The following is a 24,945-nucleotide window of genomic DNA, read 5'->3' on the forward strand; positions in this document are numbered from 1 at the left end:
AATCATGATTTAAAATTGATGATGAACTCTTTAGGTCTTCTCTAAAACATTAAGAAATTGGAGTGTCATATAGTGACCTTATTAGTAATTAATATCAAATATTTTGAAATTAGTAGAGCAAATTGATTTTATGTTCAGCCTGTTACCTTAGGCCTAATGATTTTGGTTCTTTATGCAGTGTTTCCTTTTGCCCAACTAATATAACAAAAGCAATTGTCTCTTAGCATATAGTGTCCTCCATATTACAGGTAAGATTGCTTTTTTCAAAATGTCAGCACATTCTTTGATCACTGCCACTACTCTAATTTTCTCCTCTAGATAGAAGACATTTTGCAGGATGCAGTGGCAAGAGCCTGTAGTACCAACTACTCGAGTGACTAAGGCAGGAGGATCACTTAAGCCCGGTAGTTTCAGGCTATAGTGCACTATAATTGTATCTGTGATTAGCCACTGCACTCCAGCTTAGGCAGCATATTAATAGCAAGACTGTTTTTTTTAAAAACAGGGCACCTCTTTGATTTGTCCATTTTTTCATGCCCTTTACTGATGACATTAATACAACCTTCCTCTTTATCATGTCGCTTTAGTTTTTATCATTGGATGCTGAAGTATAAATATCACTTTAAATTTAATGGTGATATTTTAGTATAGCTGATAGCCATTCTGTTGTCAAAAATAAGGTGTTTTTTTTTTTTTTTTTTTTTTTTTTTGCTGTTGAATATTTTAGCAATAAACTACTTGCCAATGATCTTGGTCAAATTTAAAATTTTAATTAGAATTTTTAACCTTTTCTTTCTCTTAATTTCAATTTCCATGAAATATAAACATCATTAACTTTATTTTGTTCACGTTACTTAGGATTTTGATGTATATTAATGTGAAATTTGAATAAGCTATGATCTTCAAAGTTTTTGATTGGTAAGAGTGTGGTGCTTAAAGAATCAGGTTAGAACCATATAATTTGGCCCAGCTCCTAGCTTTAGAAATCCCTTCATGTCTGTGCTCTGAAAGGGGCCTATTCACTTCAGAATTATCTCTGCACAGAATTATACTATACAGAAGGAAAATAGTTTAATAATTATATTTCTTATTTTGGGTTTTTCAGATCATTTACTTTCTTTTTTTTTCCGTACTTACACTCACAGTTTTCTACATTTGAGACTGTTCCATTTAATTTTAAACCAGAGATCTGGATTATGAAAGGAACAACTTTTTTATTAAGGATTTCTTATGTACAGTATTGAACTTTCTGCTGCAGAGTTCTTACAATTTGATCAAAATATATACAGTGGTTTTGGGGAGCATAAATTTTGATTGGCTCATGAAGATAGAATTTAGCCCATTTAATGTTCTGGACATCATTCTAAAAGGTTGGAGGATAAACAGATGTCATATACCAAAATAACTTTCCTAGCAGGCCGTTTTCAATCTGAGCACATAGGATGACAAAGTAACTTCTTATAATAGTGAGTTTGGTTTTAAACATGTTGAGTATGAAAAGATGGCTGAAGGTATTAACAACCTGAATTACATGGACAATCTACTTCAAAAGGATTCTGGAAACATTTCTAGAATAAGTTGGAAATATAATGCCACTTTATTTGGGTTTCCATATATAATTTCTAGTTTATCTGTTTAAATGTGCTGTACTTAGAGATTAGGATTTTCTGAACCTCATTAGCTTTGCCCTCCTGTTTCATAAATGATTTAATCTCTTTTACATGGAGGTGTTTGAAAAAATAAACACGAACCAGCAAGATAATGTAAACTTTAGATTGGTAAGAAAGGAGAAGGAAAATATGAGTTGGATTAAAAAGAGAAACTGAGAACAATACTGATGCAATAATGCAGGTAATAAAGTCTAGGAAAACTAAACAGGTTTATAAATCACAGTGACCATTTGATCTGGAAAAGCACAGCTGTTCTTAAGGGTATGAGGCAGAAACTTTTCCCAGGGACTCTTATAAAAAGAACAACAGTAATATAATGAAAGAAATTCTCAAAAACATCTCTCCAATAGATGCTATGGTAAATTGTATGGACCTTTTTTAAAAACATGGGTCTGATGTTTAGGAATCTATAGATCTGTATAAAGTACAAGGGTAGTCTGTGTTTCCTTCTCTTTTAGGGAGTTAGTAATACGGCATATTTCCTCATGGTCAAATGTTTAGTATTGGGGACTTTAGCACACTTGCTAAGGTCCTTACTGTTAAATTATAGGTGCCCTTGCTTTCCATGATAGTGTATGACCACATAAATGACCAGGTAAACTGAAACCCTGCAACTTGACGTTAGCAGTAAATGGAAAAATGTTTACAATGGGGTCTTGGGCAGCTCCCTATAATCAAACACATTAATGTTTTTACAGCAAAACTTTTTGGGGTTTATATCAAGCGTAAGAAATAACTTGTCTTTTAGAGTTTGTTTGTTTGTTTTTTTTTTTTAATTGGATGTACAGTTATGGACCTGCATGATAACGTGTCTATGGGAAAATGCATTTATATTCACACACTGGGAAGCCAGAAACATAGCACTGCCTCTGGCTACTTTTGTAAGCTTTTGGTAGGGGTCTGGGGTCTCTTTCCTTGTTTATGACCCTATTTGTCAGAAATTCAAGAACCCTAGGTAAGGAACTCCTATAGAATAAGGTTTAGGTGTGAGATAGGAAGTAGTATAATTGTATTTTTTCCAAAGACTTGAAATAAATTTATGATAGACATTTTATTTTATTTTCTATAACTAGCATCACTGCTAAATGATATATTAGTGTAATGTAACATTTACATACACTATGTTACGTATGTAATGTTTACATTGTAAAATATTTACATTTTACTGTTAAAATGGATTTGCATTTTTTAAAACATTTCATTTTATTATAATTTTTGAAAACCCTTTCTTTATGTAGTTTGTATAAAAAAACTGGGGTCAGAAATATTTCTGTCATATGAATTGAGTGAATTGAACTACCTTGAGGAAGATTTTGATATAGTATATCTGGATTTATGCAAGCATGAGGAAATAGTCTAAGGGCTATTTGATTTATTTGAATTATGAGCCAGTGAAAATCTGATAAGTAATGGTACTTCCCTCCCACTAGAGTCTGAATTAGGGGAGCAAATGAGCATAAATATGTAAAATTCCTCACAGTCTGTTGTAGTGATTCATTCCTGTAAGGTGAAGAAACCCTGCCCCAAGGTGACCATTAGAGGAAAGGGTACTTTGATTTGGGAAATTATAATTCTGGAGTGACTTTGACATCCACTGACATTTCTACACACTTGAGTGGTCACCACTATTAGTAGGACCGTATAGATTTTACCTGTGTCATGCTGGCACTTTGTTTGCTTTTGTTTGTTAAGCGTCTAATGTTTATAAAAGAATGATGAAGTATATATTGCTAGGTATTCAGTGCCACAGAAGCAGATGAAAAGGTTCCATAAACTATATTCTTAAAAAGTATGCAACTGTAAGGAGATATAGATCTGGTTAGTGAGAATCTTATACAGGAATGGTTTTTAAGGATGCTGGGGTAAATGCATTTCATGAGTCTTATGATACAGCTTGTATTTTTCACAAATGTTGGTATATAGCTAGAAATTCTAAGATAGTTCCAGGAAAACTATATTATCTTGGCAGACATAATTCACTCTTTAAACAATCAGTTCCTCTAAAAATTAAACTTTATTAACAGAGCAGGAACTTCATAATTCAGACACATCAGATTTCTTCTCCTAAGGCATCCACAAAAACATAAGGGCATTCTCCATATCCATTGGTATCTGTAATATTTTCTGATATTGTCTATTTTTTCTCATCATACACCTTAGAAATTTTTAATGTTATTTTATTAAATGTCTAAAAGTTCAAATTTCACTTGTGATGTCACATGAATAAGCAAGTATAGAGATCCTGGAATCCTGAGAGCTTGATAGTTTGGGGCAATTTTTTTTACTTTCAAGTAGTTCTTGATCTGAAGCAAGTTTTCTATTGTTTGGGGCAGTTATTCTGGTCAATTTTCCAGACAATTTTTGTCAAAAAAGTTCCTGTCTCACAAACACTGCAATAGAACCGCAAGTTTGCTGTAAACCTAAAATACAAGTTTTGAGCTGGTTAATTATAGGAATTGTAGAGAGCTGTATTTTCTGTAACTTCCTAGTTTCTCTTGAATTTATATTTTACACATTAAATATTAATTTTATTTGTAAAATTTTTGACATAATTTTATATAAAATGTACTCTATATATCAGTACTAGAAATATATGTAATCTTATTTTTCAGAGCTTTGTGCCATTAAACTCATAAATAGTTTTCTAAAGGAAATTAATTGTGCTTGCATTCATCATTGATTTTAACCTTGGTTGAATACATTACATAGACATATTTACTGCCTATTGTTCTTGGATAATCGAAGTCACCAGAATATTAGAGGACATTCCTCTTTATGATAAATATTATTTTAGATCATATATTTTAAGCCATTTTGAATCCTAAAGGTCATTTTCAAGGTATGTTGTTGCATAGTTTTACATTTCTAACTGTGGCTTTGTAGCACTTTTAAAAATCAATTCAAATGAAAAGTTACTTTTATTTTTAGTATTTCCATGCCCCACAGTTTTTTTCTTATTCTAAAAGGATAATATTCTCATTGTAGAAAAGTTTAAAAATGCAGATTATATAGATATTTAGTATATACCCTTTTAATAATTTTTCTAGTAAAATATTTAAAAACGAAAGTTGATTCTATATTGTTTTGTTAAATTCTTTTTCCAGGGAATATTTTTGCATATTATTAAATACTAGTTCATATTATGTGACACTTGATAGCTGCAGACTATTCCCTGTCTTAGATATACCAAGTTAACTATGTACTTCTGATGACTTACTTATTAAGAATTACGTTTTTCGCTCACTCACCTACAACAAATTGAACACTGTTTGATGGGGAAGAGGCAAAAAGAGTATCTCAAAAACTAAGTTGTTATGGAGGAGAACAAATAGTTCCCTTTTAATATTAAAGTTGATTCTTCCTGGACTTCAGGAAAAGGAAATTTCCTCACATTCATATTTATCAGTCACATTACCACAGATGTCTTCTGTCTTAGCCATCGGCATAGGCTTAAATTTCTTTAAGCCCAGAGATTCATTGCGTTTGGTTCCCTTAAAGTGTTCTTTGTTTTTTCTGCTTATGGATAATAGGCATGTATAAAATGCACCCCTCTAGACTTACCCATAGAATGGTCTATGGGTTATCCACTTCTTGGTGCTCCAGGTAGAACTCTTCTTTTTCTCCAGTCATGAAAGCACATCTGAATGCAAACTAATCTTGGATCTGCTATGTCTAAAAAATAAGATTAAGATTATTTTCAAATATAATACTTCAGTTTTCATTATTGTTTAATTTATATATTGTAAAGTATTTCATGTATTTTAAATAACTCTTGAGCAAGTGAATACATTGTGTGAAAGATGTGGTGCTTTTTGTTGGGGATTCAACTGTGTCTAAGGCAGGCCCAGAACTCCAAATTAATAGTTTGAAAGAATAGTATCTGTGCTCTCTAGTCTTTCCAGTTTACCCTAAAAACATTTTCACTGGATAGTTCCTTGTTTCATCAAGTTATAGAAGACTAAAATATTCAAAAATAGTATCTTGTTTTACTGTTATTATTTGGTACAATGTATAAAAAACAATTTGAGGATAATGGTTGGTACATAATTGGCTTTCAACAAATATTCCTTTCTGCTTCCTCATTTTTTTTTTTTAATTTCTCCCCCTAACTTACTATACTTCATGAAAAATAGCCCCAAAGTATTGAGTTGATGATCGTGCTACATTGACTGTTCAAACTAGGCCTGGCTCTTATAATTCAAAGAGAAAAGAAAAAGTAGATTGTTTTCTTCCCTGTTTAGAAATGGCAATACAGTAAATGTGAGTGTTGATTATTTAGAAGTAAGTAGACTTCTGTTTGACTTACCCATTTGGCAGAACAGTAATAATATAGAATTGATCCTAGGAGAAAACCTTTTGAAGAATTGATTTTTAAAAAGGCTCTTATTTTAAATTTTATCCTTTTTGTAAATATGAAGATAAAAGCTATTTATTCATTCCTAAATTTCAGACTTTTCTTACTAGAAAAGAAAATAGTAATCAATTATATTCTAAGGAAAGCACTAGTAACTACATGATACATTTAATGCATGTATACTGGTTGATCTTTAAACGTTTTATATCAGCTTTGTTGAGGTATAACTAATATACACAAAATATACATTTTAAAAATACAATTTGATGAGTTTTGACATGTATATACCTATGGAACCATCATCACAATCAAAATAATTCATCCCTCTCTCTTCCTCCTGCTGTCTCCAAACAACCATTGAAATGCTTAATGTGACTATAGATTTGTTTACATTTTAAAAAAATTTATATATGTGGAATCACACAGTGTATACATTTTTATCTGGCTTCTTTCACTCACATAATTACATTGATATTTATCCATGTTGTTGCATGTATTAATAGTTCATTTTTTGGGTACTGCTATGTGTATCAACTTGCTTGGTTATACCATGGATTGTTTATCCCTTTAATTTTTATGGACATGCGGCTTGCTTCCAGTTTTTGGCTGTTACAAATAAAGCTGCTGTGAACATTCATGTACAAATATTTGTATGGACGTATGCATTCATTTTTGGGTAAATGCCTAGGAGTGGAATTGCTTGACATACAGTGGGTGTTTTTATGAGAAACTACAGAACTGTATTCCAAAGCAGCAATACCACCCACCAGCCGAGTATGAAAGTTCCAGTTTATCCATATCTTCTTCAAAACTTATATGGGTACTCTTTGTAATTTTAGTTATTCTAGTGGGTATGTAGTATCAGCTTGTTATTTTCACTTATATTTCCCCAACAACTAATGATGTTGAGCATCTTTTTATGTTTTTTATTTTGCAACTATATATTTTCTTTGGTGATGTTTGTATTCAAGTCTTTTGCCCTGTCTAAAATATTTCAAGTGGGTAGTTTGTCTTGCAATTGAGATGTAAGATGTTGTATGACTGAATACAAGCTCCTTGTTGGATATGTGTTTTGCAAGTATTTTCTTCCATCTAGTAGGTTTGCCTTTTGATGTTTGTAACAGTGTCTTTTGAACTTCTAGCGTCAAATTGCCTTGGCACCTCTATGGAAAACAAATTGACTGTATATGTGTGGATTTATTCCTGAATTCTACTTCTTTGCATTAATTTATATATTTATCTTTATGCTAATACCATACTCATGATTGTTATAACTATACGTTAAGTTTTGAAATCAGGTTAAGTCTTCCAACTTGTTCTTTTTCAAAGTTGTTTTGATTATTTCAGGTCTTCTCATTTCCATATGAATTCCATGTGGTTTTCACTGATTTTTGATAACTTTTTCCACCTATTACTATTTAATTTTACCTTGTAACTGTACAGCAAAGAATGCTATAAAAGTGCAAATAGTGAGGCTTCTAGCTATTATTAATTCATTTGCAAAACTTGAACTCCCAGAAAACATTGCATTAATGGTAGTACAACCTTAAGTGAGTGAAAGGAATCTGAAGTTTTAGAAAGTAGGAAAAAATTACCCACAACCCTTAGGATACTGATCCTTCTAAAGTATTTAATTTTTTAAACACTTTTTGTTTTGTTTTCCATCTCATTTCAATGCATATTCTTTTTAACAGAAAAATTAAGAGACAAAACTAACATATGTAATCACAAGTTATTACAAGTACGTATACTATTTAACTTGTTCTAAGATACGTTAGATTAATCTATTTAATTAGAGGCAGTGCGGCGTAAGCAAAATAGTCTATGGAGTAGATCACTGGGATTGAAACCCTACCTCAGCCACTTAGGTCTTTGGTCAGGTTACTCAAATTCTATGTGTTTTAGTTTCCTTATTTTAAAAATTGTTCTGTTAAAAGTTGGATTGATGATTTTACTTGAAAGTTAACTGATTTTATACATGTGAAGTGTTTGGAATAGTTCTTGGCACACAATAAGTTTTCAATAAGTGTTAGCTATCTTTTAATAAAGCTATACAAATAAGCTGCTTTATATCCTGCTTTTTTATTATTTAAAAATATACCATGACCTATCTATGTCAATAGATACATATCTAAAAGGAATTTAATGACATTGACAAAGTGGGTTACTGATTGATGGGAAAAGACTAAAAGGTTACTGATTGATAGGAAAAGACAAGACACACAAACCTGCCACGTATCCCTCATTTATTAAACTAGGAAATAGAGCAGTGCTGCTCAATACAGTAGCCACTAGCCATAAATGACTGTTAAAATTAAAAATAAATAAAATTTAAAATTCTTTTCCTCATTTGCAGTTAGCCTGATTTCAACTGTTCAGTAGTTACCAGTGGCTGCCAACTTGGATAATGCAGGTACACAGAATATTACAATTATCACAGAAAGTCCCTTCCAACAGTGCAAACATATGCTTACAGAAAGCATGATGGCAATACAGAACAGGAGGAGAGGCAGTGTATGTGCATGCATCCACATTTTCTTGTTCTTGTTGTTGTTGAGTTTTTTTGTTTTTTTGTTTTGTTTTGTTTTGAGACCAAGTCTCACTCTGTCACCCAGGCTGGAGTGCTGTGATGCAATTTCGGCTCACTGCAACCTCTGCCTTCTGGGTTCAAGCAATTATCTGCCTCAGCCTCCCTAGTAGCTGGCATTACAGGCACCCACCACCATGCCTGGCTAATTTTTTTTCTTTTTTGAGATGGAGTCTCGCTCTGTCACCCAGGCTGGAGTGCAATGGTGCGATCTTGTCTCACTGCAACCTCTCTATCCCAGGTTGAAGCGATTCTACTGCGTCAGCCTCCTGAGTAGCTGGAATTACAGGCACGCACCACCACGCCCAGCTAATTTTTGTATTTTTAGTGGAGATGGGTTTTCACCATGGTCAGGCTGGTCTCTAATCCTGACCTTGTGATCCGCGCGCCTCAGCCTCCCAAAGTGCTGGGATTACTGGCATGAGCCACCACACCCGGCCCACATTTACTTTCATTATGAGACACACAGTTGCTTGTTCACAAAAGGTCCTGCCATAGTTCAGAAAAAAGCCAATTGTTGCTAAGTTACTCCACTCCCCTTTAATAGAAGTTAAGCTTACAGTCTGTTGGCTTTAGCTTAAGGGAATGTTTACAAACGTCATGCTTTCCTGATTCTTGAACCAATTTTGACACGATTCTCAAACATACAGTGAGAATTCTCTGCTTCTAGCTTCCTAGGGTCTTGCAGAGTACTCTCCGCATCATATGAATATTTGATATTTATTTAACTCTTCCTTGGGAGTTTGTTTATAGCATTTCCAAGTTTTTTCCATTGGAAAAATCAAGAGTGTATATGATTAGCTAAAAGTGCATACCAGGAAACAGTGTATAATAGCTAATAAAAACTCTGTAAGTTGAAAATTGGACATGCCTCCTGAATAAAACATTGAAGCTTGCAAAATGACCCTGTATGACTCCAGGATTTTAACACATTCAAATTAGTAACTGGAAATAGTATTTTTATTAGTTTGTCGTTTCATAATTTATCATTATAAAAGTTAATTTTGATGTAATCCTTTGTTATCAAGTTACCTATAGTCATTCATAGAAAATTAGAAACCAGTTTGACTTCTAGACCTTGGCTGTTTATATTACATATTTAGGCACAGAAATTGTTGTTGCTATGTTGATTGTACTTAGCTCTGGAAAATATAGTTGAGTTTTATAGCCTACCTATAATAATCAGTAATCTTTGCCCCCACTCCTCCCTTCTCCTTCCCAGTGTTCTATTTGGTATAAAGAGCTAAAAATAAAATAAAATAAATTTAAGCTACTTGATAAAATATGAAATAACTAAGGGAAAGTAAAATAATACACAATGTAGATTTTATCAGTATAAAAGGATTTGTTTCAGCTTCTGGATTTGCTGAAGGTTTGAGCTTCTGCTAAGGATAAGTAAGAACATTCAGGGTAAAGTCCTTTATATAGCTTGATAAAGTACTGTGTATCTTTTTCATATATCAGTTCAGTATGTTAATCGTTTAACAGGCAGTGTTTAATAAGCTACTTAAGCATAGATACAGTTTTTTAAATAGTTTAAAAACCCTGCATGATGGTAATGATGCTGATGTTAGAAAACACAATTGATCCCTATCTGTCAGGCATTATTCTAAAGATTTGTGAGTATTAATGTGTCTCATATTCATTATAATCCAGTGATATGTAAGTACTGTTATCTTTTCATCTTATGTTGTAGGGAACTGTAGGATTTGTACTAGTAGGTGTATAATAAATATTTGATAAATGCATGACTGAAAGATATTGAATGTGTTTTCATTAAACCATAATCTATCAGATATATAGTATATTGACAAATGAGGCATGGCTCTAAGAATATAGATTTAAGGATGTTAATACATTACTATTTATACAAATATAGAATGAAAACCATGTTAATAGGACCACCCACTCTGCTTTCTTGCTTTGGAGGACATAAACCAGGAGACCTCAGCTGTTGCCTTATGGGAGATAAGGGAGTAAATGGTAGCCTGTTTTGATAGGAGAGGCCGGGGGTGAGGGAGGAGACTGAGGATTGAAGGGGATAGGGAAGTCACGAGACAGGAGCATTATAAAAATCTGTAAGTCAAGAATCAGCTTATGGCTGAAAACGAAGAGGGCCAGTTAGAAGCAGCTGCAGTCTGTGGCAATCATGGAGAGGAATGAAAGGGGCACGTGATAACAGCACCTTCCACTGAAATATCCAGGTTCTCACATTGCGACTGATTAGGCAAACAACTCAACCCATGGATAATGCAGAAAAGCAGGGTGGGATGATGGCCCACCCAAGAGTGGCACAGAGCCAAAGGACTCCCCACCCCCAGCCAAGGGAAGAAGTGAGTTATTGTGTGACCCCACCTGGGAAACCATACTTCTCCCACAGATCTTTGCAACCTGTGGATCAGGAGATCTCCTCATGAACCCACTCTACCAGAGCCTTGGGTCTGATACACAGAGCTGTGTAGAGTCTTGGCAGAGCAGCCACTCAGGCACACACAGAGACCCAGGACTTTTGCATACTATGGCCTTGAGATCCCTGGCAAGGCGAGAGAGGTCCACCTGTACATTCCCCTAGGTACGGGGCTGAATCCAGAAAGCCAAGCAGCATTGTTCTGCAGGCCTCACTTCCACCACACCTGACAAGATAAGACCCACTGGCTTGGAATTCCAGCCAGCCAGTGGCAACAGGCTCAAGTCTGCCTGAAACAGGATGGAGTTTCTGTGATGGGGAAGATGGGGGCTCCCATCTCTGCAGTTTGGCCAACTCAGCCACTCTAGCCTGCTGGCTTTGGAGAGCCCAAATGGTCTAGATGAAGAAAGGTCCCCTCCAAAGCAGCACAGCTCCTTTGCCAGACTGTGCCCAGACTGCTTCTTTAAACAGGACTTGGATATGTTCACCCTCACTGGGCAGTACCTCCCTGTAGGGGCTTCAGCTGCTCCAGCCAGTGTTATACGGTCAGGGCTCTGATCTCTCCCTAGGATGGAGCTCCTGCAGTTAGGGGCAGCTGCCATTTCTTGGTTCAGTCAATTCAGCCGTTCCAGTCAAGTGCCTTTGGAGAGTCCAAATGGTCCAAATGAGGAAGGGTACCCCCTAATGCAGCACACCTGCTAAACCAAAAGGCAGTCAGAATGCATCTCTGAATGAATGCCAAATTCTATTCCTCCTGACTGGGTGAGACCTCCCAACAGAGGTCTTCAGCCACCTCCTATAGGCACATTCAGGCCAACAACAGGTCAGTACCCCCTGGGATGGAGCTTCTAAAGGAAGAAGCAGGCTGCCATCTTTGCTGTTTCATAGCCTTCACTGCTGGTGATACCTCCAGGTATGAGAAAAACTGAGCCAACTAGGATCTGGAGCAGACCTCCAGCAAATCACAGCAGCCCTACAGAAGAGTGGCTTGACTGTTAAGAGAAAAACAAACAAACAGAAAACAGCAACATCGACATTGACAAAAGGACCCCACAAAAACCCCAATCAAAGCTCAGCAACCTCAAAGATTGGAGTTAGATAAGCCCGCAAAGATGAGAAAGAAGCAACACAAAAATGCCAAAACCTCTAAAAGCCAGTGCCTTTTATCCAAATGACCATAGCACCTCTCCAGCAAGGACATAGAACTGGTTTGAGACTGAGATGGCTGAATTAACAGAAGTAGGCTTCAGAAGGTGGGTAATAACAAACTTCACTGAGCTAAAGGAACATGTTGTAGCCTAGTGCAAAGAAGCTAAGTATCCAGATAAAACAGTACAAGAGCTGACAGCCGAAATAGCCAATTTAGAGATAAACATAACCAACCTCATGGAGCTGAATAACACTACAGGAACTTCACAATGCAATCACAAGTATCAGTAGCAGAATAGACCAAGCAGAGAAAATCATCTCAGATCTTGAAGACTATCTTTCTGAAATAAGACAGGCAGAAAAGAATAGAGAAAAAAAGAATGAAAATACATGATCAAAGGCTCCAAGAAATATTTGATTAGGTAGAAGCTGAACCTATGACTGATTGGGGTACCTAAAAGAGATGGGGAGAATGGAACCAAGTTGGAAAACACACTTCAGGATATCATCCAGGAGAACTTCCCCAGCCTAAAAAGACAGGCCAACATTCAAATTCTGGAAATGCAGAGAACTCTACTTAAAGATAATCCATGAGAAGATCAATCCCAAGGCACATGATCATCAGATCCTCCAAGGCTGAAATGAAAGAAAAAATATTAAGGGCAGCCAGAGAGAAAGGCCAGGTCACCTACAAAGGGAAGCCCATCAGACTAACAGCAGACCTCTTAGTGGAAAACCTACGAGCTGGAAGAGATTGTGTGCCAATATGCAACGTTATTAAACAAAAGAATTTCCAACCCAGAATTTCCTATCTGGCCAAACTAAGCTTCGTAAGCAAAGGAGAAAGAGAAGCAAATGCTGAGGGAATTCATCACTACCAGGCCTGCCTTGCAAGAGCTCCTGAAGGAAGCAGTAAATTTGGAAAGGAAAAACTATTACCAGTCCTACAAAAACACATTGAATTAAACTGAGCAATGACACTGTGAAGCAACCATATAACTAGCCAATATCATGATGACAGGATCAAATTAATGTATAACAATATTAATGTTACATGTAAATGGACTAAAAGCCCCAATTAAAAGACACAGAATGGCAAGCTGGACAAAGAGCCAAGATCCATCAGTCTGCTGTTTTGAAGAGACCCGTGTCACAGGCAAAGACACACATAAACTCAAAATAAAGGAGTACTTACCAAGCAAATGGAACACAGAAAAAAAGCAGGGGTTGCCATCCTAGTTTCTTACAATGCAGATTTTAAACCAACAAAGATAAAAAAGAAGACAAGGGTATTACATAATGATAAAGGGTGCAGTTTAACCAGAAGAGCTGACTAACCTAAATATATGTGTCCAATACAGGAGCACCCAGATTCATAAAGCAAGTTGTTAGAAACCTACAGAGAGACTTAGATTCACACACAGTAATAGCGGGAGACTTTAAAATCTCACTGACAATTTTAGGTCACTGAGACTGAAAATTAACAGAGATATTCATGACCTGCACCCAGGTTTGGATCAATTGGAGCAGATAGATATCTACAGAACTCTCCACCCAAAAATCAACAGAATATACATTTCTCTCATTGCTGCATGGCATTTACTCTAAAATTGATCACATAATCGGAAGTAAAACACTCCTCAGAAAGTGCGTAAAAACTGAAATAATAATCAACAGTCTTTCAGACCACAGTGCAATCAAATTAGACTCAAGATTAAGAAATTCAGTCAAAATCACACAACTACATGGAAATTAAACAACCTGATCCTGAATGAATCTTAGTTAAATAATGAAATTAAGGCAGAAATCAAGAAGTTCTTTCAAAATTTTGAAAACAGAGACAGTGTACCAGAATCTCTGGGACACAGTGAAAGCAGTATTAAGAGGGAAATTTGTAGTGCTAAATTCTCACATCAGAAAGTTAGAAACACCTCAGATTAACAATCTAACATGTCAACTAAAAGAACGAGAGAACCAAGAGCAGACAACCCCCAAAGCTAGCAGAAAATGAGATAACCAAGATCGGAGCTGACTGAAGGATATAGAGACATGAATAACCCTTCAAAAAATCAATGAATCCAGGAGCTGTTTTTTTTAAATAAAAAAATCATTAAACCACTAGCTAGATTAATAAAGAAGGAAAGAGAGAAGAATCAAACACAAACAGAAATGATAAGGGGTATATCACCACTGACCCCACAGAAATACAACCAACCACCAGAGAATACTATAAACTAGCATTCTATGCACATAAACTAGAAAATCTAGAAGAAACGGATAAGTTCCTGGATACATATACCCTCCCAAAACTGAACCAGGAAGAAATTGAATCCCTGAATAGACCAATAGTGAGTTCTGAAATAGAGGTGGTAATACATAGCCTACCAGCCAAAAAAAGCCCAGGACCAGATGGATTCACAACTGAATTTTACCAGAATTACAAAGAGCTGATGCCATTTCTACTGAAACTATTTCAAAAAATTGAAAAAGAGGGACTCCTCCCTAACTCATTGTGTGAGGCCAGCATCATCCTGATGCCAAAACCTGGAAAATCCAACAAAAAAAACAAAACCTGAGGCCAATGTCCTTGATGAACTTCAATGCAAAAGTCCTCAATAAAATACTGGCTAACTGTACCCAGCAGCACAACAAAAAGCTTATCGATTATAATCAAGTTGGCTTCATATCAGGATGCAAGGCTGGTTCAATATATGCAAATGAATAAATGTGATTCATTGTATAAATCAATCTGAAGACAAAAACCACATGAATATCTCAATAGATGCAGAAAAGCCTTTGATAAAATTCAACATTGCTACTATTAAAATTTCTCAATAAACTATGTATTGAAGGAATGTACCTCAAAATAATAAGAGCTATATATGACAAACCCATGGCTGATATCATACTGAATTGGCAAAAGCTGGAAGCATTCTCCTTGAAACCCAGCACAAGACAAGGATTCCCTCTCTCACTTCTCCTATTCAGCATATTATTGGAAGTTTTCACCGGGGCAATCAGGCAAGAGAATGAAATAAAGGGTATTCGTATAGGAAGAGAGGAAGTGAAATTATCTTTGTTTGCACATGACATGATCCTTTATCTAGTAAACCCCATTGTGTCATTCCAAAAGCTTCTTAAAGTGGTAAGCAACTTTAGCAATATCTCAGGATAAAAAATCAATGTGCAAAAATTGCTAGCATTGACATACTTCACAGAATTAGAAATAAAAGCTATTTTAAAATTCATATGGAACAAAAAGAAGCCCAAATAGCCAAGAGAGTCCAAAAGAAAAAGAACAAAGCTGGAGGCATCATGCTACCTGACTTCAAACTATACGGCAAAGCTACAGCAACCAAAACAGCATGGTACTGATACAAGAACAGAGACATAGAACAATGGAACAGAACAGAGAACTCAGAAATAAGACTGTGTTCCTACAACCAGCTGATCTTCAAAAACCAGACAAAAGCAAGCAACGGGGAAAGGATTCCCCATTTAATAAATAGTGCTAGGATAACTCACTAGCCACATGCAGAAAATTGAAACTGGATCTCTTCCTTACATAAGTGCCACTGCAGGGGTTGCTTGGTGAGTAGGTTCCAGACGCTTTTTGACTGCCAGTCCTTCTGGGAACTAATAGAGCGAAAATCCACTCACCCCCAAAGGAGGGCATTAATTTATTCATAAGGGATCTGACCCCATGACCCAAACACCACTCAACAGACCTCACCTCCCAATAGTGCCACATTGGGGAACAAATTTCACTAACAAGATGGTACTGAGTGAACATACTGTGTCATTCAGTCTCCAGAATAGTGTTCTGTAGAAGAAATGCTCTTAAAGTTTGATGCCAGAATAACATTTTTTTGAGGTTCTGTTTTGTCTCTATTTGAAGCTATGTGCCAGTTTTGCTTTCTCAATATAGTGTCAAAAGCTTAGGGTAAGGTTTTATATATAATCACATATTATGTATACTTTGGTCATATTTGCTTTTCTCCTTTATCACTTTACTAAACCCTATTTTTAGTGTATGTGAACTTCTGTTAAGCCACTTCAAAACCAATAACAAATCATTGTTCCTTGATCTTTTTTCTAATGTTGTTAGTTAGTTTTCCAGTTTTGTTAGTTAGATTGTAGGAAATGGAAGGAAATGGAGGGGAAAATATAGAAAATGTATAATTTCACTTGGCTCTACACTACATTCATATTAGTGCTATATTAGTAATGTGGACCTTGAGGTATAGGTTGTGGCAGTGGCGGCTACTCGAATTGGAACAGCTGTGCCACATAGATGACCATTGCATTTCATAACATTGTGTGAGTTTGGACCACATTTCTCCTCTGTTTTGCTGTATTTTCTCAAAGTATGATTTCTAGTTATCTTTGTATTCTAACCATAGATAGACACACATCTAAGGACATTGAATGAGTGAGTTAGTCACAAATTTCCATCAGGAAACTCTTCTTGGATAAACAAATTATGGTGAAATTCATAGATGTACCCATGTTCGTTGTTCTTTTTTCCAATTAAAAAAGAAATGGTTTAAATAATTGAAATGGGTGAACAATAGGGAACTACAAAAACATTTATTTCTTAATTATGGTCATTTTCAGTAGCCTTTATCATACTGTAATTTGTTGATAGGGTTTTAGATTCCCCTTTCCTCTGTCTTCCTTTCCCAAAAGTACACCCCAAACAAACTTTTGACTACTTATTCTTGAATAAATGTAATCTGTTAATATTGACTGTCTGGAGTTACTTTGAAGAGATAAATTTTTTATTATTTTGAGTCTTTTTTGTGGAGAACTGCATAATACATTTATTTAGTTCATCACATTTAAGGTGTAGTAGTGTTGTATTGCAATACGCCTTTTTTTTTTCTTTTTTTTTTTTTGAGATGGAGTCTCGCTCTGTGGTCCAGGCTGGAGTGCAGTGGCGCGATCTCCACTCACTGCAATCTCCGCCTCCCGGGTTCAAGCAATTTTCCTGACTCCCCGTCCCAAGTAGTTGGGATTACAGGCGCCCACCACCATGCCTGCCTAATTTTTGTATTTTTAGTAGAGACGGGGTTTCGCCATGTTGGTCAGGCTGTTCTCGAACTCCTGACCTCTGGTTATCTGCCTGCCTCAGCCTCCCAAAGTGCTGGGACTACAGGTGTAAGCCACCACACCCAACCTGCAGTATGACATTTTAAAGTGGTTTTTTTTTTTTTTTTTTAATGTAAGAGATTGATCCTCAAACTGGGCTTTACAAATGTGGCAGGTAAGAGGTAGTGACTCTCAAACGTTCAAAGTTGTGTTTTGGTTTGGTTTGGTTTGGTTTTGCTTTCAAAGCACACAAACCAGTCCAATTTGAAAAACACAACTTTACAATAAATGAAGGAAACCTGTTCTCTGTGAGTATCTCAATTGTTAACGATTAGGCCTCACTGCAGGACAGGTTGCTACCACAAATTAGTCACATGTGAACAACAAACTGTCTTTATGAGCGTGAAGAGGCATTCTAAGTTGTAGCAGACGCCTGCTCTATGAGATGTTAATGGAGTGAAATCCTGGAGTATTACAGGTAAGCAGTTAGAGTGATGAACAAGGGCTTTATGGTTTCTATAAACAGAAATATAAACAACTTTGTATTTTTCTCAATTATATGTAATTAGTTAAGGTTTCAGGGTAACAAAGTATTGTGTCCCTTTTTTTACAAGCTTATGCTAATGAGGCTAGACTTCAGTATGTATATTCTGGCATTGATGAAAAATGTCTTAACAAAAAGAACTGCAAAGAGAATGAACTGCAAAAAGAATTGTATTTCAGATGTAAACACACATAATCTAGAAAGAATTCTTTTGGCCGGGCGCGGTGGCTCACGCCTGTAATCCCAGCACTTTGGGAGGCCGAGACGGGCAGATCACGAGGTCAGGAGATCGAGACCATCCTGGCTAACACGGTGAAACCCTGTCTCTACTAAAAAAAAAAAAAGTACAAAAAACTAGCCAGGCGAGGTGGTGGGCACCTGTAGTCCCAGCTACTCGGGAGGCTGAGGCAGGAGAATGGCGTGAACCCGGGAGGCGGAGCTTGTAGTGAGCCGAGTTGCACCACTGCACTCCAGCCTGGGTGACAGAGCAAAGACTCCGTCTCAAAAAAAAAAAAGAAAAAGAAAAAGAATTCTTTTACATGTTCAGTTTTGAATAGGAGAACTTCTCTCCCCGATTCTCGGCATTTCCTGCTCTGTTCCTTCAGAAGCTTTAGAATTTCTTATTGAATTATACTTTGTTTTTTTGTAAGTGTCAATTTGAAATTTTAGCTAAAAATAGTATCATTTATTTTTCCTAACATGAAAATACCGAGATACATTTCAGGTGACACTCTTCGTGCTTTAGCTTTATTATATTGTACTTTTCAACAAACAGTAAGCTGTGAGAATACTTTTGTATTTGAATACATTTTTATTTTGTAATTGAAAGCCACCATCCTTGACATAACTATAACTCGATATTTGAAACTATGCTTTATGTGTGTGACTGTGCATTCGTGCATGTGAATTGATGGGAGAGCAGGGAACATAAAAAATGTTGAGGAGGAAGTGGTTGGAACTAACTGATTTGTTGTAGAGTCCCAAGGGGCAGGTATAATCTGCAAGCTGTCAGATTCCATTATGGGGACCGTTGCCATCAATCAGAACTGACATTTGTATATCAGAGGTTAGTATAACTAATTATATGTATGTTTATGGAATGTAAACCATGTGACATTTTAGATTTAATCTTTAAATTAAAACATTCATATAATTTATAAGCTTATTGGTTGACTGAGTATGTGATTATGTATTTTAGAGAGGAAGACAGTATTTCTTAAATCTTGCAAGCTGTTGCCTGGTCTACAACTATCATGTTAGAATGTGATTTGTAGCAATTCCAGGCTATTTTCACCACAGAAGATGTGCTAGGCAAGCATTCTTGAAGGTTGCTCTTTAGCTTAGTTAACAGATTCCTAACATTTTTTAACTAAATGTACCATATTTTATCAATTGTAAGATACATTTTGAAAGTATACTTGGTAGTGGCATTTGTTTTGTCTTGTTTTGTTTTGTTTTGTTTTCAGAGATGGAGTCTTGCCCTGTCTCCCAGGCTGGAGTGCAGTGGCATGATCACAGCTCAGTGCAGCCCGAAACTCCTGGGCTCAAGTGATCCTCCCACTTCAACCCCTTGTAGGACTACAGGCGTGTGCAACCACATCCAGTTAATTTTTATTTTTTTATTTTTCTAGAGGCGAGGTCTCACTATACTGCACAGGCTGGTGTCAAACTCCTAGCCTCAAGTCATCTTCCCACTTTGGCCTCCCAAAGTGCTGGGATTACAGTTGTGAGCCACTGCACACAGCTCAGTGGTATTTTTTCACTTTCTTAGTGACAATAAAATATGGTATAGCTGGAATCAGTGGCTCCTGAGATTAGATGATATATAATGTACTGTTGGATTTTAGTGGCTATGTTTTGATATTTTATCATTCTGGTTTTAAAAAAGTCACATATGTAATTTTACCATTTGTTCCCAGTTTACTACAGTCTACGTACTAAAAATTTCAAAATCAGTTTTAAATGTTATAAACACAAGAAAATATACTCTTATCTTTAAAATTTGTGTATTCCTTTTGATTCAAAATTTTAAATCTACGTTTTAGCCATGTGCTTCAAAGAAACAAATTGTTCCAATAGTCAAAATGACAAATTATTTAAAATTCAATATATCAGTATGACTTGCATAACTTCACATTAGCTATAATAAGATGAGTTAAACATACAACAGACTACTTTTATGCATCACAAACATGTTTGTGTCTTAAGCCAGATATGTATTCTCAATAATAAAAAAAAAAAAAAAACCTTAGGACTCCATTTTATGTATAATGAAACAATTAAAATTGGAAGGTTTTAAGGATTAGGTGCATCATTGCCTAGCTAGTTTTTTTTCACTAAAGAAAAATTGAAGCATAGCTTCCAGTACACATTTGCTGTGACAGATCTTTGTTCAAGATCTTCTTCTACAAGTTTGTTCAAGAAGTTGAAACGTTTCCATAAAATGTCTTCTCTGTTCACACACACATTCTCTCTGCCTTCTTTCTCTGTTCACACACACATTCTCTCTCCCTCCTTATTTCTTTCTCTTCCTCTTAATTTCTCTAGTCCTCTCCCTGTCTTATTTACCCCCTCACACTAGCTCCTTCATTCTAAAATAATGACTATTTTGGTTTTGATTAACTTTTTGCTCTTGTTCAAGTACCAGTCTTTCAGTGAGATTGTTCAGAAACCCATAGTTGTATTATTGGCCTTCCTGATTTGTCTTAGTCATAAAGATATCATGGGCAAGCTTTGTCAAAAGTTTCAGTATATACAGAAAACTCTGTATATACTGTGTCTGGTGCTTTCTCTTCACTACCTTCTTGTTGACTTTATCCGAAGTGAAAATGAGGTTGAATTGGCACGACTATTTCTGACGTATTCATGCTATCATCAAGTGCGCTTTCTTCCCTAAGTGCTAACATGTGCCCCATAAACATGGAATATGAGATTTATCATAGGCCATCCCCAGCTATGGATGCTTTCGTTTTGGGGAAGAGACTTCTTGGCAAAGGAGAGAGTGGGAAAGGAGAAGGTGAAAAGTGATTATACTTAATATGAATTTTTTTTCCATGCTGTTGCATATAGTTTAGTAGTTTACTTATTTTTATTGTTCAGTATGTATTTTATTCCACTGTATAAATATATTACTTATTATTTTTCCATGTTATTGTTGATAGACATTTGGTTTGTTTTTGATTTTGGAGTATTTATAATATAATATTTATAATATATATGGCAATAAAAATTCTTATACATGTCTTTGGGTGCACATATATGTGTGTTTCTGTTGGGTATATAGTATATTAGGAAATGGAATTTCTGGGTCACAACGCATGCATATTTCAGCTTTACTAGATGTTACCAAGCAGTTTTTCAAAGTGGTTGTGTAAGTTTATATTCCACCGTCAGTTTAGGAGAGTTCTAGTTGCTCCACATCCTCTGTAAACATATCCTCTGGTATTTTCTATCATTCATTCTAACTTTTATGGTAGTTGTATAGTGATGTCACTTCTGTCTGACTGTCTGTCTGTTACTTTATCATTCCCCCCTTCTTTCTTGTGTTTTTTTATTAAATATGAAAAAAAAATTCATTATTTTCAATTAATTTTTTGGCTCCTGTGTTTACTGAATATTAAGCACTATAGCATAGTTATATACTATAGTAACATTTATATGTGCAGCTTAATGTTTGTTCCCAAGCTCACATATTGCATTTGTTATGTCTAGTTAGACAATTTGATTGTTACTTTTGACACATAGAGAATAATGTTTTGTTTGCAGATGTTTATCTTTAGGAAAGAAAAATTTATTTTTAGACTTTCTTTGACTTACAGTCAAATAGAAGAGATACACTGTTTTGGCACATGTGTAAGCCACACTCTTAAGAAGGTATAGAAAAATTTTTTTCTCCTTGGAATGATCCCTACTGCCACTTTTCTGTCTGTTCCCCCCTCCCGCTCCAAACCACTAGTTTGATTTCTTTCTCTTCATTCTGGCTCAGTTCTTTGTGAAGCCATGTTAATAACATTAATCATTTTTAATCTTTGCCTCTAATAACTACTTGTAGAGTAAAAATATGAATAAAATATATTTAGACCCTTTTTGTTGTTGTTGTTGTTGTTGTTACAAGCCCAGAACAGAAAGTTCAGATCCATAGCTCCATAGCTCTGGGGTCTAACACTGTAGCTGGTCATCTGCCTGTAATTGCTGCCTGGCTGACACAGTAAAAGTTCCTTCAACCTATTGAATCTTTGCTTTTCTGTTTCTTAAGGAGCATTAGATTAATTCAATCTAGTAATTTGTGGGGGGAAAAAGAACCAAATGTAAAATGCACAAACTCATTTATCTCGGAGGCATTATTTCACGAGAGGTTTTATGATCTCTCCCATAATTCTTTAGTTCAAAATTCAAAAAATTCCGTTTGGGACAAGTCTATGAATACGTGGATTTGGGCGAGATGTTCTTCATTCAGTGAAGCACTACCCTCTGGTGTGTTTGATATAGGGCTTGCTATAGTATTCAATTAGTAGATTATGCAACTAATCATTAAAAGTTCAGATTAAAACTTTTACTGTGCTTTTCTCTTCTCGTCCCCTCCTCAAGGAGGAATACACTTTACCTAGGATAAACAATAATGGAGTAGTCATTAAACAATTGTAGAAAATGAAATAGTGTAACTTTACTATATACAGCTGTAAGGAAAGTTTTTAATAATAATGTTTAAGATGAATTGGTTCTAGCAAGTCTTAGGTCCTTTGGTTTTGCTGTGAAATTAATGAGATTTAAAAATTAAATACACCAAATGTTTGGCATAATGGTGGTTTATAAACATCTCAACTATGCCATTTTCCCAGTGGACAGTCTAAAGTTGGAACAGTTTAGAATACTGATTTTTATATTGCCGAGGGATTAAGTACATGTACTGAGAGAAATTTAAGTTGACAGTAAAAATATTGACAGTTAACCCAGGCCCTAATGTAAGAGCAGATGGAAATGTCTTGCATGAGTTCCAATTCGTTAAGCAAATATGACACTTTATTTTCTAGTCATTTTAGTTCAGGGAACTGAAGTAGTAAAATAGTATTATAAATGAAGCCACTTCTTACTGTGCTGAAATTAAAGCATAGAAAACAAAATACTAGAAAGGATTTTTAAGATTTGGTGGTACAGGGTGAGCATCTCTAATTTGAAAATCTGAAATCCAAAATGCTTCAAGATCTAGAACTTTCTGAGTGCTGACATGATGCTCCAAGAAAATATTCACTGGAGCATTTGGATTTGGGATTTTCAAATTAGGAATAGTTTCTGATATCTGAAAGTTTTGATTTTATAATTTGTTACCACATTTTTTCTCTGCAAATTAATAAGAAAGGGCTGGCATACTATTCTAAGTTGGTGGTGAGGTAGATAGCTTTGTAATTGTTAAATTACACATTATTGTAATTTAATAATCTACTTTGTACCTCTCCTAATATTTACTAATAACTAGCTAGTTTTATATTTTAATGTGCCATTAATTTAAAGTTTAGGAGAATTATGGTGTCTTTTTGTTTTACAATACATGGGCATGTTTTTCAATGAAAAGCACTGTTAGTAAGTGATCTCTGGGTATATTTATGATACTATATCTCAGGTTATTTTTAATCTGTCATTATCCAAAGGTAGATTATCAGTAGAGTGAATTGTTGATTTTTCTTTCTTTCCTTTTAATGCTTTCATCATTTTTTAGTCCCTTTTCAAATAAAGACCATTATCAGTATATGCTACTTTAAAAAATAGTGTTCTTTTTTTTTTCATTGTAAGATACTTTTTTTTTTTTAAAGTGTGTATTTTGTATACTTTGCCCTACAATTCACTGGCAAATGACCTTCAGTGAGCTTAAACTGCCTAATATCACAGCTTAAACAGAGTTCGTCTTGAAATGACTGTTGTCTATAGTAAATTAGATATAATTCTAGGCTATTCTAAACACTTTTTATTTGATTTATATAGAGGTGGCCAAAATATTTCTTTCTGAATATCACAGTTCAATTTTAAATAACCTATGTAACTTTTCCTCTTTTAAAATTTGTCTTATCTTATAGATGCTTGTGACCACACCGGAAAAATGGGATGTAGTGACAAGAAAGAGTGTTGGAGATGTAGCTCTTTCCCAGATTGTAAAGCTCCTTATTCTTGATGAAGTTCATTTGCTGCATGAAGATAGAGGACCAGTATTAGAAAGCATAGTTGCCCGTACTTTACGGCAGGTAAGAGGAAGTTATTTATAAGCTTATTTTGAAGGGATAAATATGTTTTTCAACTTAAAATGTAGCATTCTAAGGAAATATTAATATGCATTGTTCATGGGAATTAACATAATTGTAGTATGGAGAAAACTTTAGCTATTTTATTTTCATAATAAAAGTCCCCTATCTTTTTTTATTCCAAATTGTATTTTATTGCAGTGTCTTTAATTAAACAGAACAAATGTAAGGAAACTTTCATTGTAGACCTGTGTTACAAAGCTAAATCTACTGTTGATATAATCTTCATATTTTTAAAAGGGGGAATGTGCCTGTTGTCCGTAGTTTTAGACCTCATTGGCTATTCATAAATAGTCCACACCAAAATTGGTAAATTCCTAATGCCAAGAGTCTTAAGATATTTTCTGTCAACCATTCTTTTCATTAAATGAAAAGACAGGATATCTTATAATATTCATGAGTTTTTAACTGATGTTTTCTTGTAGATTGTACATATATAGAAAGTAGATGAACACTTATTTTTTGACCTAATCAAGAACTCTAGTTTCTTGACTCCTCATTTATTGTCTTGTATTCATATTCTCTTGCCTTTATTTTCTTCCGAAATAGCTGAGACTCCATGACTAATTACTTATCTTCTTAATAACTTTACTTACTTATCCCCTGAGCACCTGACAAAATTACAACAGTGACTCAATTGAGCCATGTCTGTACTTCCAGCCAGATTGCTGATTACCAGTGGGAAAGATTGCTAGAGATGCTGACTGGCATCAGTATACCTTCATAGACTGTGATTTAGAGTAGACATTCCTAGACTACATTCACATGGATCCTTGGGATTACCTTGTAACTTCTAAGCAGCTTTTTTTCTGTGTCCCTAATGTGACCCTTTTCAAGCTTCACCAGTTCCCTT

The 24,945-nt window shown here is 35.2% G+C and overlaps 1 protein-coding gene across 2 annotated transcripts in view; it reads left to right on the forward strand.

Annotated features, from left to right (window-relative positions):
- Nucleotides 1-24,945, forward strand: part of ASCC3 (activating signal cointegrator 1 complex subunit 3) — a 372,277-nt gene that overhangs the window by 139,311 nt on the left and 208,021 nt on the right. For both annotated transcript variants that reach the window (XM_078001240.1, XM_015136988.3), the window contains one exon: nucleotides 23,871-24,035. In XM_078001240.1, coding sequence (XP_077857366.1) covers nucleotides 23,871-24,035 — 165 coding nt within the window. The remainder of the gene's footprint in view (nucleotides 1-23,870; nucleotides 24,036-24,945) is intronic.

Source organism: Macaca mulatta, chromosome 4 (genome assembly GCF_049350105.2).
Source record: "Macaca mulatta isolate MMU2019108-1 chromosome 4, T2T-MMU8v2.0, whole genome shotgun sequence".
Lineage (NCBI taxonomy): Eukaryota > Metazoa > Chordata > Mammalia > Primates > Cercopithecidae > Macaca > Macaca mulatta.